This window comes from Lepisma saccharinum, chromosome 8, assembly GCF_977018435.1.
Source record: "Lepisma saccharinum chromosome 8, izLepSacc3.1, whole genome shotgun sequence".
Taxonomy (NCBI): Eukaryota; Metazoa; Arthropoda; class Insecta; order Zygentoma; family Lepismatidae; genus Lepisma; species Lepisma saccharinum.
The window spans coordinates 53,958,263-53,974,260 of NC_139236.1; the positions used below are offsets into that span (position 1 = coordinate 53,958,263).

A 15,998-nucleotide genomic window follows, 5' to 3' on the forward strand; every position below is an offset into this window, starting at 1 on the left:
ATTGTAGGGGGAGGGGGGCAGCGATGACAATTGTTTCAGCCACGATTTTCTTTGCAAGTGTGCACAAGGGGTGATTACAGGCGAAGGTGGAATTGGGCCCCTCTTCCTTTCCTTTCACGTCTAAAATGGGGCAACAGTTCTGGATACATTCTTGAAAACGAACAAAAACCATAGGACAAGTAAAAAAAAAAGCGACCCCCCTTCCCAGCTCATTCTCCGCCACTCGTGTGCACGGTAATGTCAGAGGGGCAAAGTGATAATTGCCGAAGTCAGGTTCTGTTTTTTTTTTTTTTTTTTTTTTTTTAATACTATTTACTGCATAGGAAATATTGCCCGTATTATTGTCTGTTGCATAATAAAACGTAAGCAAGGGTCCATTTCTTTCTTCTTCACACTGCTGATAAAAGTTCAGTCTTCGACAGTTGCGTCAAATTTTCTCTTCGACCATATGTTGCTTTAACTTCTAGCCAGTCTCCTTGTTTTTACGCTGCAGCTGGCGCCAGTGTTTTGCCTAGCGTCTGCAAAGCTGTCACTTGCCGATAACAGCAATGACTCATTCCAGCGGGAAAGCAAAAAGTCATTGTATTGAATCTCGCAAAGCTGTTATGATTTGAAGATAACAAAATTCCATCTCCAGAAAGAAAAAACAAGAGTTAAATCAACTTCATGTTCTGCACCTTCTGATAAGGAAAACTGTAAATTTTATTTTGCATCTGACAAGACTAAACTTCCTCAACACACTGAGCATGCTGGAAGGAAATGCACACAATATAATCACCGCTTTTCTTCAGAACTATTCATGTGGGAGAAAAAAAAAAGTGCTCAATATAGAAATGGATGCTGAGACCGATTTAAAGAAACATTATTCAAGGGGAAAACTTTTGGAGGACATCGAGAATACTCCTAAATCCAACATTAAATCGTCGATTAAGTGAGAGTAAATAACGATCTCCCATTGATATCTGAAAATAAGCAGGTTTCATAAAGCTTGTTTTGAGTTCATTTTATGCTGATGGGCTAATCGAGACTAAATAAACAGTTTAAAGTGAAATCCAATTCCAAACCCGATGATTATTGACTGTGACGCATTGGGTGAAAACAGATTGCAAGTTGCACGTTTCCTTTTTCAGGCTGGATTACAATGCAAGTCGAGGAAAGAGTTTGGACTGCTCCCTTGAATGGGGAAGGGGGTGACTATGAAGTTGGTTGAAGCAAAAAAAAAAGTGACTTTTTTGTTTACGATGTATTTTACACAGCTGAACCAGAACAAAATTTATAGCTGCGCCTATTTATTATTTTTTTTTTTGTCTGGTGCCTAGAAAGGTTGTGTCGTTTCTCCCGAGAGATCTTACCTTACCAGTTAATCTTGTAACAGACAATGCTCCAGTAGGCACGTATAAAACCCACCATTCATTCTGCCCTATTATCTCCAGACTTTTGCTGGCGCCAGTGTGACTGGTGTCAAGATTCTTCGAGTTTTGCTTGCAATAAGCGATTTTTTTTCCTTTCCATAGGTCTCAGTGCTAACGGGTTTCTCATGAACTAGAATTGTAAGAATTTCCTGGAAGAGTAACGACTGTGCACAATTGAAAGAAAGTAACATTATTTTAAATCCTTTTTGTGAAAATGTTTTCATGTTCTATTTTCCTTCTCACAACATGCATCCTGTGCATAACAGGTTGTATAACTACCAGGATAAATTGCGTTACAGTCTCCTAGGAATCTTTGTGTTCGTTTGAGTTCCGTTTAAGCTGAAAATTTGTGCAAATTCCAACAACGACCCCTTCGAAATTAACAACCTTTTCCTGGGAACTGTGAACGGTCGTTATATCGAGAGTTGACTGTATACATAAAAATACATGCATACCTAGAACTCATTTCCACAAATAAAGCAACATTATCATGATTCACACAACATGCAGTATAGGGTGTTTCACTCCCTCTTGGCCCCTGATTATCGCTTATAAAAATCAAACTATTGGTCACAATGTAATGAAATTTGCTAGACATACCTTGGTGTATGAGAAGCATGGTGACATCATTGGAGATGGCACCCCAGTGAGCATTCGTGAGATTGGGTGATTCTGCAGTTAAATGCCAATCGTATGGATGTGTGCTTTCAGTCTGAGTTCTTGGCTCTACAGCCACGAAAAACCTCTTCATGATGAAAAAATTAGGAGTGTGGTGCACTTTATCAAGGTGCCGCAATATGGGCCCCATCTTTTTTGACACAACAGTAGATCCTGAAGTCTATGTGGGAATTTTCCACGAGTTTGTAAATCAGTTGAATGACGAGGAACTCCATAACGGCTATTTTCAACAGGATGGTGCTGACGCCACTTGCCACACTCCCAATGCCAGCATGCAAGAAATTGTGTCGTCCTCCTTTGAAGATCGCATCATGCTAATGGCAACCTCTTCCAACACTCGCTGTGACGTCACCATGCTTCTCACACACCAAGGTATGTCCGTAGCAAATTTCATTACATTGTGACCATTAGTTTGATTTTCGTACGTGGAAATCAGGGGACGAGAGCGAGTGAAACACCCTATATTTGGAACTGACACAAATTAAATATTATAGCATCCACACCAAAATTGCTTTGTCATATGTCACGAGCTGGAATTTAAGTGAACTTAACATGATACATATTTTGAATATACTGTACCTGAAATTAAAACTAACCCAAACTGCAAGAAACACATACCAAATTATTCTAGCATTTCCAACATATTACTTGTCAATCCAAAAGTTTAAATTCAATGTACTAAAAAGGACATAACGATAGCTTCTTTATATCAGACAATTAATGCAAGAACACAGAATTAACGGTAAGACAATATAATACTTACTGTAGCATGGCTTTTGTTTTAATAGCTGGGTCATCAGGTCTGAAATGTTTGAACTGTTCCACATCTTTTTCCAAGGTCAACAATTGTCTCTGGAATATAAATAATAAATTATACAAAACATCATTTAAAATCCAACGTACTCTTATATGTACAAATGGACTATTTTATCTACACTATTTGTTTCTTAAATTGTGTGTTTTTCATACATAAGGAGTAGCGTATACAATGTTTTGGTCCTGCAGTGAATGTGGTTTTTAAAGGTTCGTGTAACCACTGTTAAATTACTAAAAAGTACAATATTGTATATTACGAAAGTGGTTATGATTTCTTTATTGATGTCCAGAACTATCTCAAGCAAATACTACCAAAATATATATGATAGTGTGGGTATGTACACTGGGAAACCAGGACAAAACATCACCAAAGGACCACTTTAACAAAATAAGTTATTGTATTGTTTTGTAGGGCGATACAAATGTAATTTATGATAAACCACTCAGGGTTCCTACCCATTTAGCAAAACCAAAATTGACTTTTCTAGGTTTCTCCAGGTACTCTTAAATAACTCCCATACCACTTTATAATGATTTGTGTTATATATTCAACTTTTCATGTTAATCAAATGAATATGTTTATAAATTTACTAAAACAAAACATAAGATTGTTTTTGAACAAAATATTCCCTAAAAAAAGAAATTAGGTGGAAGAGAAACTGATTATTTTACTTCAAATTCTGGGATGGGAAAAGAATGGAAAAAGAAAAACTGACTTTTCTGGATTTCCAGGTCAGTGGAAACCCTTCCACTGATACTGTACACACAAATATTTGACACAGTAATGTTTTAAGCTATTTTTGCAACACCTTCTCAGTTTATAGACCATTTCATCCCATCAAGTTTTCTCAGTGAAAGCACAAAATACAACTGCCTTACTGGGACCATGAAAGTAAAGTGAATACAGATGTATATGTAGAATAAATATCAAATTTGTGAACATTCCTGAAAAAATTACCTAATACTCAGCATGGCAGAATTACCCCTTAAATACCGGGTTGACATATTGTTACAGCAGTGCACCAATGCTGGCTTGCGACACTGTCACAAGTCTTGTAGTGTGCGACTTTTTGGACATACTGTGTCTCGGATAATGTTTGGATATACATGTTTTGAGTTCTGCACGAGTCTTGAGGTATGCAATTAGAAAGGTTTAATTAATTTCATTTTTGTTATATTTGGGAGGGGGAACAGCCCTCTGAAAATCACGTTATATTTTATCTTGCTTTACATTTGAAAATATTTTTTTTGGAAAGTATCTGCAATGTGTGCGCAATTTTTTCCACGATAATGAAAAACACATCAGACAATATGTAGGTACCGTTTTGTACCTTTTCGTCCCGGCATTGCTAGAGTGGAGTCTGACGAATTTCAAATTTCGGAAAAAAAAAAATTAAAAAAAAAAAAATACTTCTACCTGGTAATGGAAAAATTTGTTTTTTATAGCACAGCCTTATAGTCCATGTATACTGAACAAAACGAGGTATAAATTTGTAACTTGCAAAATTTTATTTAAAAACATGCTTAACTTTAAAATTCACACTGAAAATGACTCAGTCGTTGGCGAGTTTACCGGCAAAACGCGCTCCGTCGTCTAATGGTTAAAGGACTGTGCATATTTCAGACTTACTTTAGACTTCTCAAGTCAACTCCTTCATAACGTAAATATGTAAGAGATGTTGACCAAAAATATTTTGTTCTCTCTGTGATGCACCTTTTTTCTAGCTTCAACAGTTTAACATGCTGGGCAATAATAATTTAGGTAAATATAAATGGCATGCATACAGACGATCATTCTATTAAAAAAAAATAACAACAAAAATTACCTGTAGTTTATCTCTGAGCCCAGGTAATGTATCCCTGATGTGATTTGTGAGCTGTTGGTTTAATATACGTTGTAAATAAGGCGTCCCTAACCTATCTGCCATGTGACGATATGATGGATGACTGAAATAGAGTTATAGAAGACTTATTAGAAAATTATATTTCATAAAATTCCAATTTATCTCAATTTCAATTTAACTGCCAAATCATTAATCTATCGCATGTCTTTTCCAACTCATTTACGGATACAAATTAACTGTAACAACTATTCATTTAAAAATATTCACATGAACATTCAAAAATTATTACCTAAATAGGTCATATAATGTTCAGACAGCATAATATATAAATAACTAAAATGTTAACTATTATAAAAAGCCTTCTTATGCCATATGTTGGGACAATCATGTTATATTCTTACATACCTTGGAGTGAGAAACCAGCACAAAACAAATTTTAAAAATTCCAAACTTTCAAACCCTTCTTAGGGCCATCATTGGGAAAGACACACAAGTTGGGAGAGGAAAGAAGAGTAGGAAGAAGTTCCGTGCTGTCTGCTGGATAACGGCTCCATTCCTCTCCCAACCTGTATGTCTTCCCTGATGACCACTCCGAAAGGAAGTTGAAAGCTTGGAAAGGAGTTTTTTAAGTTGTTTTGTGCTGCCTTCTGGTTCCAAGGTAAGAATGTAACGTAGTATTTAATTTCTACGCCATTTGTTCTGATTATCTGTGGTAAATATTGTACCTCATCTTTTATATAACTCTTGAAAAAGGCATGTGAACTTGTGTTGAAATGTTGAGTAACACAAAGTTTAGTCACTATACAGACTTTCACATAATGTATATGCAGAATAGGGCTAACAAACAGCTTCTTACCTTAGAAAAAACTTCCGTTCTGCTCCTAAGGCTGCTTTGATGTCCTTTCGCCCTTCAATATCCTTCTGACTTCTGTTCACAACACCTACATACCCTCGCCGCAAGGGCAGTAATTTGTTTTCAAGAACATCCCGAGCATCTGTACCATCATCCATGAGATCCAATTTCGTTATCACACCAATAGTTCGAATTCCTAACATGAAAAAGGTTCTCCATTTTTTTATATGATAAATTTTCCTTAAGATTCAAAATTTCAAATGTGCCAAAAGCATGCAACTATGTACAAAAAAGCCTGGAATGTTTCATAATGCTGAGTAATGCTCGATGACTTAATTAAATCTTACCACACATTCAAATCTTACTTTTTACTTGTGTGGTTACTTCAAAATTCTGCAACAATATGGAGCAAACCAATTAAAATATTGTCACTCAAGTTTCATGCAAATGAATTTAAAAAATTGAATGAAATTTACGTAAAACTGAAAAGACAGGAATACTGAGGCACACAGGACATAATATAAACAAAGCTGATTACTATTTAAGTTTTTCATCTAATATCCCGTGTACAACAGCACAGTAAATGAAAGAGCTTTCTTTACATAGCATTCTTTGCATAAATAGAACAAGATGACAATTCAAGTATAGTTCTAAATTGTGTGCACTTCTTGTTGGCAACATTTTTAAATGTGCATTTAGTGTCTCATCTAATGATTTTAGAACAAAATGAGTACAGCCGGCAGCCAACGAGAAGATCGCTGAATGAAGGGAGATGGGGCACAGAGGGAAAGGGAGGGTCAGGTTCATTTGCTGAATTTAGGGGTGGTTGGGGAGAAGGAAGTCTTGTTTTGCTGACGAGAAGAGTTCTGGCGGAAGAGCACCTCCCCCACGCGAAAGAGTGGAGTCGCCTGGCAGTACGTCACACCTCTTCTGCCAGCGCTCTTCTCGTCGGCTGCCAGCTGTACCTCTAATGAACAATGGATGAAATATTAATAATGTTTAAGTTTATGAGCAAGTCTTTTGTGAGGTTTGACCAAAGTGCAAGTTAGTTTAAACTAAAAGAATCAAGGTAACTTAAGTTTAAACACTGGATTTTGTACCAATGCATTACTACAGGCAAAGCTGGACAAATGATGTTCTAAATAGAAGTAAATAAATCATGATTTATGTCCCTGATTATAACACCATAAACACACTTCACACACTAGTGTCTCACAGAACACTGCACTAAATAGAATAAATAGGTAGTTGAGAGTCAAATGATGCAAAATAGTTTATTTTTTATATTTACATAAGACTAAGGTTCTTTATATGATAATTGTTAGAAGATAAAAATGTTCCAAGAAACTCCTGTAGAGATTACACTACTGTTAAAGTAGATTCAAGCAGAACTGTATAGCTGATACAATAGTAACACTGGACCATATCATCAAGCCACATTATCTGCAAACAAGTTATTTTCCCACAACTATCATGAAGATGAATTATAGAGCTGTTTATTTTCAGTATAATATTAAATGTCAAGAAGAGATGAAATGCATCAGTTGACAACTATTTTTATCTATTTATTCAACACTAACATTATATTGTGCAGATAACACTGGTCTACAAAAAGAAACGTTTTTTTAATCAGAAATAAAGTCATACATTTCTAGATCAGTTATTAATGCTGATCACAAATTTAAATCTAGATTTGTGCTGGCACACCATTTTTTCATAATAACCCTCTTTATTAGAATGAAAATTGTAGTCTGATATATACAGAAATATTGGATTTCTGGAAGATCAGTAAAATATTATTAAAAAATGTGATGAATGTCCATGTCTGTTGTACACTGCATCAGGATCATCACTATAATACATCCAGCAGTAGTCTGCTATGATAGAAACCTTGGTAGTGTTGTTCCTTTGTCTCAATGTCCTGGTGGAAATGCTCCCCTTTTTTAGTCACTCACATCGCCAAGGTTTTTAGGGAAGATATGCAAATGGGAGTGCAGGAAGTGTAGATTAAGTGACATCCGACACCTTATTTGCTTGCTTGGTTTTACCTATAAACTTTTCCAAGCTTCTCATTCTTCACAAGTTAATTTCCATAAACGCTTCATATTTTAGAATGTGTCTGATTTGATGTCACACAAAAATGCCTTCTTGAAATTTAGCTGTGATTACGTTCAGAAATTTAGCAGTAAGGTATTTGAATGCTTTAGAGTTCGTTTGCTATAGCCATCATCAAGCACTTTACTAACCCAAGTTTTATGAGCAGAAGGAAGAAAAAACTTCTTGGGATCAACTCATGATTCCGTATTCGATAGTGGCAGACTCTGGCATCATCTCCTAAGAGATTTCTTTCTTATAGTCTTGAAGCAAGGAGTTCTGCTTTCTATTTCGACAATGAGAGGTCTCTTAATAAGGTAATTTAACTCCTGCTGATTAAATAGTATTGGTTCTGAAGTTATCAGGTATGTACTGATCTTGATATGACACTTCAGCAGAGGAAAAATCTCATATTCCATATCTTGTGAATGAACTTGTCCTCTCTCTGGAGGCTCTGGAATGTGTGAAGATTAGTCGTGTGAGACTGGTCTTCTTGCAGATGGCATATCTGGATAGACTATTTTATGCTTAGTCTCACTCACTGCAGCAAATACAGACGTACATTACTGGTCGGATTCAGCCTCAGTAAGCTAAATTCAGATTTTAACAGATTCAGCCTGTTGACAAAACAGCTAACTCAGCAGCTAGATATTTGTACCAATTGTACAACTGGGTCAGACAGTTGCAACCGAAGTTAGTGAAAGTGTATCACAGCAACAGGGTTCAGCCAAGTATTTTTTCTGTTTATTGCAGGGCAAGTGGGAAAGTTCAAGCAGTTGAATTCAGCTGTTTGATCGAATGGCTGCCCTGTGGCGGCTGCAGCTGGAAAATCAGCTGATTGGGACATCTCTAGACGTTACACCCAGTCAAACCTAGTCTACAGCACCCATTAGTTTCTCTGATAATTTTTCATTGTAGACCAGTGTAATTAGCATAAAAGAATATGACATACCACAAAAGAGTGAAACAAAAATAAATAATGATTGGACTAAAATTTTGTCAAAATGATGAATCATTTAAATAAATATGTAATTACAATTAAAATTTGACTTACATGCAACCAGAATCCAAATAAACCTGTCAGTCATGCACTCACAGTAATATAAAACAATACTATACAGAGTGATAAAAAAAATTATTTATTTTACAAAAAGGGTGTCACAAAGAACTAAAATGTGTTTTCAACATCACGAAGATGTGTGTGTCAAGCAGAAGTTTAAAGAACAAATGGAAAATAAAATATTGCCAGATATTTATTGCAATCACTGTTTAAAACTTTCTATCCAAGACCAACGACTGAAATTATGCAAAATTTTTGAACTTGTAGCATATTAGAACCAGTACTGATACAATGTGAAAGTAAAAATCCCATAATCATACACATGCTACATGTTAGTTTCATGTACATATTACACATTTTCAAATAACTTTTAAACACTTGTGTAAATGTTAAAAAGTTTAAGCAATATCATATTTAACTGAGAATAATTTATTTTCCTTGTTTGTAGCAAAAACTTATAGAATTACCTTGGCCTTTACAGTGATGAGCCTACTATTTCAACCAATTTACTTTGTGGCACACATAAGAAGATTGTTGAAACAGATCACAAATGAGTGGTTTCGCCAAAGATAGCTCTTGCAACAATACCTGAACATAATACTTATTTCAGTGAAATAGCTGATATTTGCTATTTAAAAACAGACACCCGAAGAAAAAATTGGCTATAAATTGATGGCAAACAGAAAGTTCATTCGAAGTTATGTACATCAGCAAATGGCCATTCTTAAAAATAATTGTGTACACACCAGATTTGGCAGAAATATTGCTTAAAAAGAAGCATTGATTGTGTAATATTTTAGAATACACAAAAATGTTAAGAGTTTATATGTGGAAGGAAGTTAAACAGAAACTAGAGCTGTAAGTAGTACTCCAACAACTGAAATGTGAGGCCTTATGAGACAGAATTTGGGTTCTCCTTAGAATACAATCAAATTTTACACAAAATAACATCGTCAGATGATACTAGTGCAGAAGCAATAACAAAAAAATCAAGAATCGCATAGTCAAGCGATGAGTATGAAAGTTAGTGGAACACCAAATTTGCATTATATGCTCACTTGTTGAACCTCTTTACCAGCTCTATCCATCCATACAATTAAGCACACACACATGAATGGGACTCAAAACTGTTGCATGAAACACGTGAATTTTTGCATAACTAAGTAAGAGAGGTACAAGATGTGGCAAAAATGGAAGAATCTGCATGAACGCATGATGATGATGCTACAACAGAAATACTTTTTTATTTTCACTGAACAAATCACATTGTCAAACAAGTTACTACAGCAAATGGTTACTAAACAATATAAATATTCCCTTATTTTAAATAACCCTAGCCGAAAGAAAACCTACAGCATAATATGACTATATCTATGCCTATACTTAGAACCTACATGCATAGCCCTTGGAGCATAAGCATGCTGTCAGGTATGAGCAAAGCCACCACCAAAAAAAGAAAAGGAGAGTACATTCAACCATGTATTGTTAGCCAAGCCAGGTCATGAAAGCAGTCTAACAACACAGGTTACAAGAATTCCACACACTTAGAAAAACAGGTTACTAATTACAAGAGCACACTATGGGCAAAAAGTCCCATATCAGCCCAGCTGTGGCAATCTCCACCATTAAGAGAGTAAATCAACTTTCATATCCTACCTGCTGGGTCTACTTCTTTGGCAAGTTTTAAAGCATCGCTATTTGCTAAATCTGTGTTAGCTGGTGTAACAGCTAGGATTAAACAATTGTCTTTTTTAATGAACTGCATTATCATACTTTTTATCTGCTGCTCAATGTCAACAGGTTGATCACCTATTGGAACTTTTGTGAGGCCAGGTAGATCTATAAGAGTCAAATTCAGAACTGAAAAAAAGAAAAAGAGGAGAAAATGGTAAATCAACAAAACAAAAAGTTCCCACTCTGAATAAATGCAACAGTGAAAAGGAATGTATGGTAACTACCCAAGTTGAAATCTTCTTCAAAAGAACTTCGCTTCACATTTACATAGGGTTCGTTTTTGTAATGAACATCTGTCCTAAGTATAGGTGAAGGGATAATAGAAGGAAACGGGTAATCGAGTGAGGGATCAATAAAGGTACCATCCCAGCAATTAAATACGACATGAATATTGTGGCTGAATTGCCATGGAAACTTGAATGTGTGAATTTAACAAAGTATGGGTGATTTTCTAATCTGATCATTCTTTCCACAGAGGGGTGCGAGACTACCAAGACTGCATAAAAGCCTTCATATCAATTCTCTATTAAATGTAGGGATGGACCAATATGATATTTTACCGATACCAGTAATTACTGATACAAAATTACATTTCTTGAAGATGAATCTTCCTTAATTAATGTGAATAACCAGGTAACTGCAATGAGTTCTACTTTAACAAATAAGTTGCATATTTAGACATTTACTTAACTAAACCATGACACATGAATTATAATTATTTATATTCATAAAAATAATAAGTTGGTAGAAATTTTCACTAAATTACATATAGACATCTGAGACTGATACAATTCCAATGCCGATAGAGTACCGATTAATCTGTTCCATCTGTAATTAAAATTTATTGTGACAAGTATACCGTTACTATGTAGTGTAAGAAAAACATACCCCATCAATCACTTTTCTGGACTACTAAATATAAACTATAAAACCATTCACGATTGGTCTAAAAATTACAATTCTCCTGTGCAGCTTGAGCATTTTCCCCACTACATGTTCACGACATCAATTCATTGTTGTTCACTTGAGAGGAGGAAAAAAAGACTTTGCAAAAGAAGCAACTGGTGTTCGAATAACAGAGTCTGAATTATTAAGGGATGGTTTAGCAGGAGTATGGGATGAGAATACAAGTATATTAACTTTATTTTTTTAGTCTGACTTTGTGACAAATCAAGCCAAGGTTTACTTGCACCCCTTTGATAGTTTATGCCCTACATTCCTCTACATTCGTTGAAAATAAAAGTACACATACAATATATATATATATATATATATATATATAAAGAAAGCACATATTCACAAAGGACACAGACACAATCTAGTAACACAAGAGCTTCATGATTTCAACCAATCTCTCAAATGAAAAAAGAGAAAAGACCGGTGACACATATGAAGCTCATAACATGCAATCTCATACCATCCGGGTCCACCTGTTTGGCAAGATTAAGGGCATCAGAGGTGGCAATATCAGTATTAGCTGGAGTTACAGCTAGGATGAGACATGTCTCCTTTGTGATGAACTGAAAAATCATGTCTTTGAGCTGCTGTTCTATATCAACTGGCTGATCACCAACTGGGACCTTAGTTAGGCCAGGCAGGTCAATCATTGTTATATTCAGCACTGCAGGAAGAGGAATGTCTCAGATATGAGCATAATTTAATCATATATTGTGAACATGAAAAATAGACAGAAATCATGTCTCTATGTTCTGTACTGATAAACAATGCACACTCACCTGGATTTCTTCAATATATATATTAAAAATAACAATAAAAGCATAATAATTATTGCTGCAAACATTGCCACATTAACATTTAAATCCTTCCATGTCTAACTGGAAGGATGCCCATTGTGATGGGCAACTACTACCTTCATTTTAACTTCTGATAACTTTGAAACACTTTAATAATCTAACCAAATCTTCACGTCACCCTCCTGAAAAAAAAACACAATGTGGTTATGTGCCAAAAAATGGTCTCTCTCGCTCTCTCTTTGAACTTGAGCCAAAGAAGAAAAAAATGGATTTTCTGTCATACAATTTTTAAATGAGTAAATGCATCTAAAATGCATCAACAACAGTGAAACATTAAAATTCAGTTAATACGACTAAAAATTGCCAAAATGCAATAAAAACGGCACAAATATGGAGAAGTTATCACTAAAGTGAAAAAGGATATAATAATCATTTTCTGTTTTATATTATTAGTATTACAACTTAATGTAGTGGGATCTGTAGATTAATATCAGTCCAGACATATTTCCTGACCTTACTTTAATATCAATTACTGATATCAATGCATCTGTCGAAAGCAACAGAATAAACGTTTCAATTACTTCAAGCAATATAAAACTCAAGTTTTGAATAACTGGCCGAACAACAATACTGGTGTTACTCTGAAGAGATGGAGATTTGACTACACTCTGTTGAAGAAGCTCACAAGGAAGTTATTTCAAAACATGCCCAGAAACAAAGCACACACTGATGAAGATAAGGTAAAAATAATTTTGTAAACACTTTAAACAAAAAAAAAAAAAATACTCCCATGTGTTAATTAGGAAAAAAAAAGCAACTTAAACCAACTTTAACATGTTGGAAAATGACCAAAGAATTATTCAAGTGGGAACCTGAGCAGAAACACAAAATTCACGAGGTAATTTAAAGTTTTCTTCATTACTTTTTCAATATACCAAGGCTAAAAATAAAGTTCATGCAAATTATCCTATAGTACCAAGAATCTCAAGTTCAAATTTTAACTTTGTTGTGAGCAAGGTCATTAATTAACATTGGAAATCATGGAGAAAACATGGGAGAATTTCATAGCCAAATCATCATCTTGTGTACCAGGGAAACTCATTAACAGGAATTTTATTCTAAAGTGCATGGAAAATTATGCACAATGGAAAATGTTATTTCAGGACACAATTACTCTTTAGCAAGAACCATATAGGGGTGGTCATGACAATAGAGCAGTTTGCTACTGCATGGTAGCTAGTACAACATGGACCGCTCCACTGTCGACTTGCACCATGGAAGAGCATTGATAAAGCATTACGAGTTATTTTTTTGGTGAGAGGGTGTAAAACCTTCTGAACTCTACAGAAGAATAACAGTATGGATACAGTTGTTTGAATAGGGAGAGAGTGTACGAATGTGTGGAATAATTTTAAAAAACAGAAGACAAAATGTCAGTGAACAATACTGAAGTGGGAGACAAATAAGCGTGACAACTGAGACAATGAAAGAGCAGATCAATCAGTGAATCCATGACTGCAGGTGAGTCACTCTTGATGAAATTGCTAGTTATGACTGGGTGCAATATTGTCCATGATAGCCTCAGGTATAGGAAAGTGTGGAGCAGATGGATCACAAATCACAAGGCAACTTGCCAGGAGCCTTTGGAATGGTTTGCTCGTGAATGAGATGCTTTTCTTGATTAGATTGTGACATGAGAAAGTCCTGGGTGCACTACTGTAAACCAGAGAGTAAGAGACAATTGATGCAGTGGAAGCACCCAACATCTCCAGCTGTGAAAACTGTAGACTCAGACCTCCCCTAAAAAAGTGATGACCATCTTTTGGGATGTTAATGACCTTATATTGGTGCACTTCCAGGAAAAGGGTCAAATCAGGAATAGCACTCAAATATAGTGACATGCTAGTGAACAAAGTAGAAGCCTGCGATATGATCAAAATGCTGGGGACTTCTCTCAAAAGGAGTAGTTGCTTGACGACAACATCCACACCAATACGGCTGCACTTACAGTGGATACACTATGTGCTCTGACATTTGAGGTGCTGAAACATCCAATGTACAGTCTGAACTTGGTGCAATAGACTTTCACTTCTTTGGACCCTTGAAAGAACATTTATGGGGGGGCAGAAGTTTGCAGATGACAATGAGGTAATGGAGGCTGTGCAAAGTTGATTAAAAAGCCACACCAAAAAGCTTTTATCTAGAGGGCATCTGGAACCTTATGGACAGGTGGACCAAATGTGTTGCAAAGAAGAGTGATTATGTCAAAAAATAAGGCACAAACATTTTCTGTAGAACTCTTGTAAAAAAGTTAATAAAATTCTCTTATTTAATGACTTTCCCTCACAGAACATTTTCTGCCGGGTTTGCAAATAACTGCTAAGACTTACCCACTAAGCTACCAATCCGACCTTTGGCCTCCCCTCAACTTATCTTCATGTAACTTGGCATGTCCATTCCAAGTATGGTGCAATTTCATGTTGCTGTTGAATACCACTGGGTGCCATTTCCCCGCACACATCAGAATATTTACAAATGATAGAATTTAGCTAAGGCAGATGACCTCTCAGTGCCACAGTGTTACATTTGTGTAGTCAATCCATGTATAAGCATTTTTAATTCTACAAGGGGATGTCAAAAAGTAATTGAGTATTTTTTTTGCAGCCAAACTGAAATGTATTCACAAAAACTGAAATATACATTTTGAAGTACATGTATTTTGCCATCTTTCCATGAGATGGCAGGTGTGTGCACCTCACGCATGCCGAGAGGCAGTTGCTTCAAACTGGCAGCCACGCTTGAGACGTTCGATACAGTTGAGCTGCAGAGTGTGATTCGGTTTCTGTGGTCAAAGGGACAAAAACCACCTGAAATCTATCGTGAGTTGTGTGCAGTGTATGGTGGCACGTGCATAACATTAAAAAATGTAACTGGTGTGCAAAGTTCAACGCACGGCATGTAAATGTCTTTGATGACCCCCATTCTGGATGGCCTCGCACATCCCACACACAGAGCAATGTTGATGCTGTGGAGCCATTAATTCAGGATGACCGGCGGTCAACAATCCAAACAACAGCGGATGCAGTGGGCATTTCATATGACAGTGCATACTCCATCATTCATGAAGAACTTGGGTATCGCAAATTGTCAGCAAGATGGGTCCCTAGCCAGCTCACACCACAGCATATTTGAGGACCGTATGATGCAAAAAATTCATTCCTGGCAGTGGAAAATTCTGGCCCTGTCAGACTTTCATCTGTTCGGACCCCTGAAGGAACACCTTACCGGCAAACACTTCAGCTGTGACAGGGAAGTTCTGACACGCGTGCGTTATTGATTATGCATCCAGCCGAACGATTTCTACCGCATGGGCATCGAAAAATTGATGCCTCGATGGGACCAATGTATAAATGTGAATTGATGTTATGTGGAAAAGTAGAGTAATGTTCAACCTTCAAAATGTATATTTCAATTTTTGTGAATACATTTCAGTTTGGCTGTAAAAAATTTACTCAATTACTTTTTGATATCCCCTCGTACTTATCAATTATACCTGGTCAATACCAGTTCACCAACAAACTTGCTTCCTCGAGTCTCCTCAGGAGAGGAAGCAGCACATGTGGTGTTTGAAATCAATATAAACATTTCTAGTCTTCAGTGCTAATTTATAGTATAATTAACACTTCAAGTAAGGCACACATTAACACTTACCATCATTTCATATATAGTGTAATGTATCATGCACCAACTCAA

At 36.0% G+C, this 15,998-nt stretch overlaps 1 protein-coding gene across 3 annotated transcripts in view; it reads right to left on the reverse strand.

Moving 5' to 3' along the window:
- The window catches only part of shi (dynamin-1 shibire), an 80,867-nt gene that overhangs the window by 47,131 nt on the left and 17,738 nt on the right, over positions 1-15,998 (reverse strand). For all 3 annotated transcript variants that reach the window (XM_083126666.1, XM_083126665.1, XM_083126667.1), the window contains exons 4-7: positions 10,414-10,617; positions 5,607-5,799; positions 4,733-4,853; positions 2,854-2,942 (exon numbers count right to left, since the gene is read on the reverse strand). In XM_083126666.1, the coding sequence (XP_082982792.1) occupies positions 2,854-2,942; positions 4,733-4,853; positions 5,607-5,799; positions 10,414-10,617 (607 nt within the window). The remainder of the gene's footprint in view (positions 1-2,853; positions 2,943-4,732; positions 4,854-5,606; positions 5,800-10,413; positions 10,618-15,998) is intronic.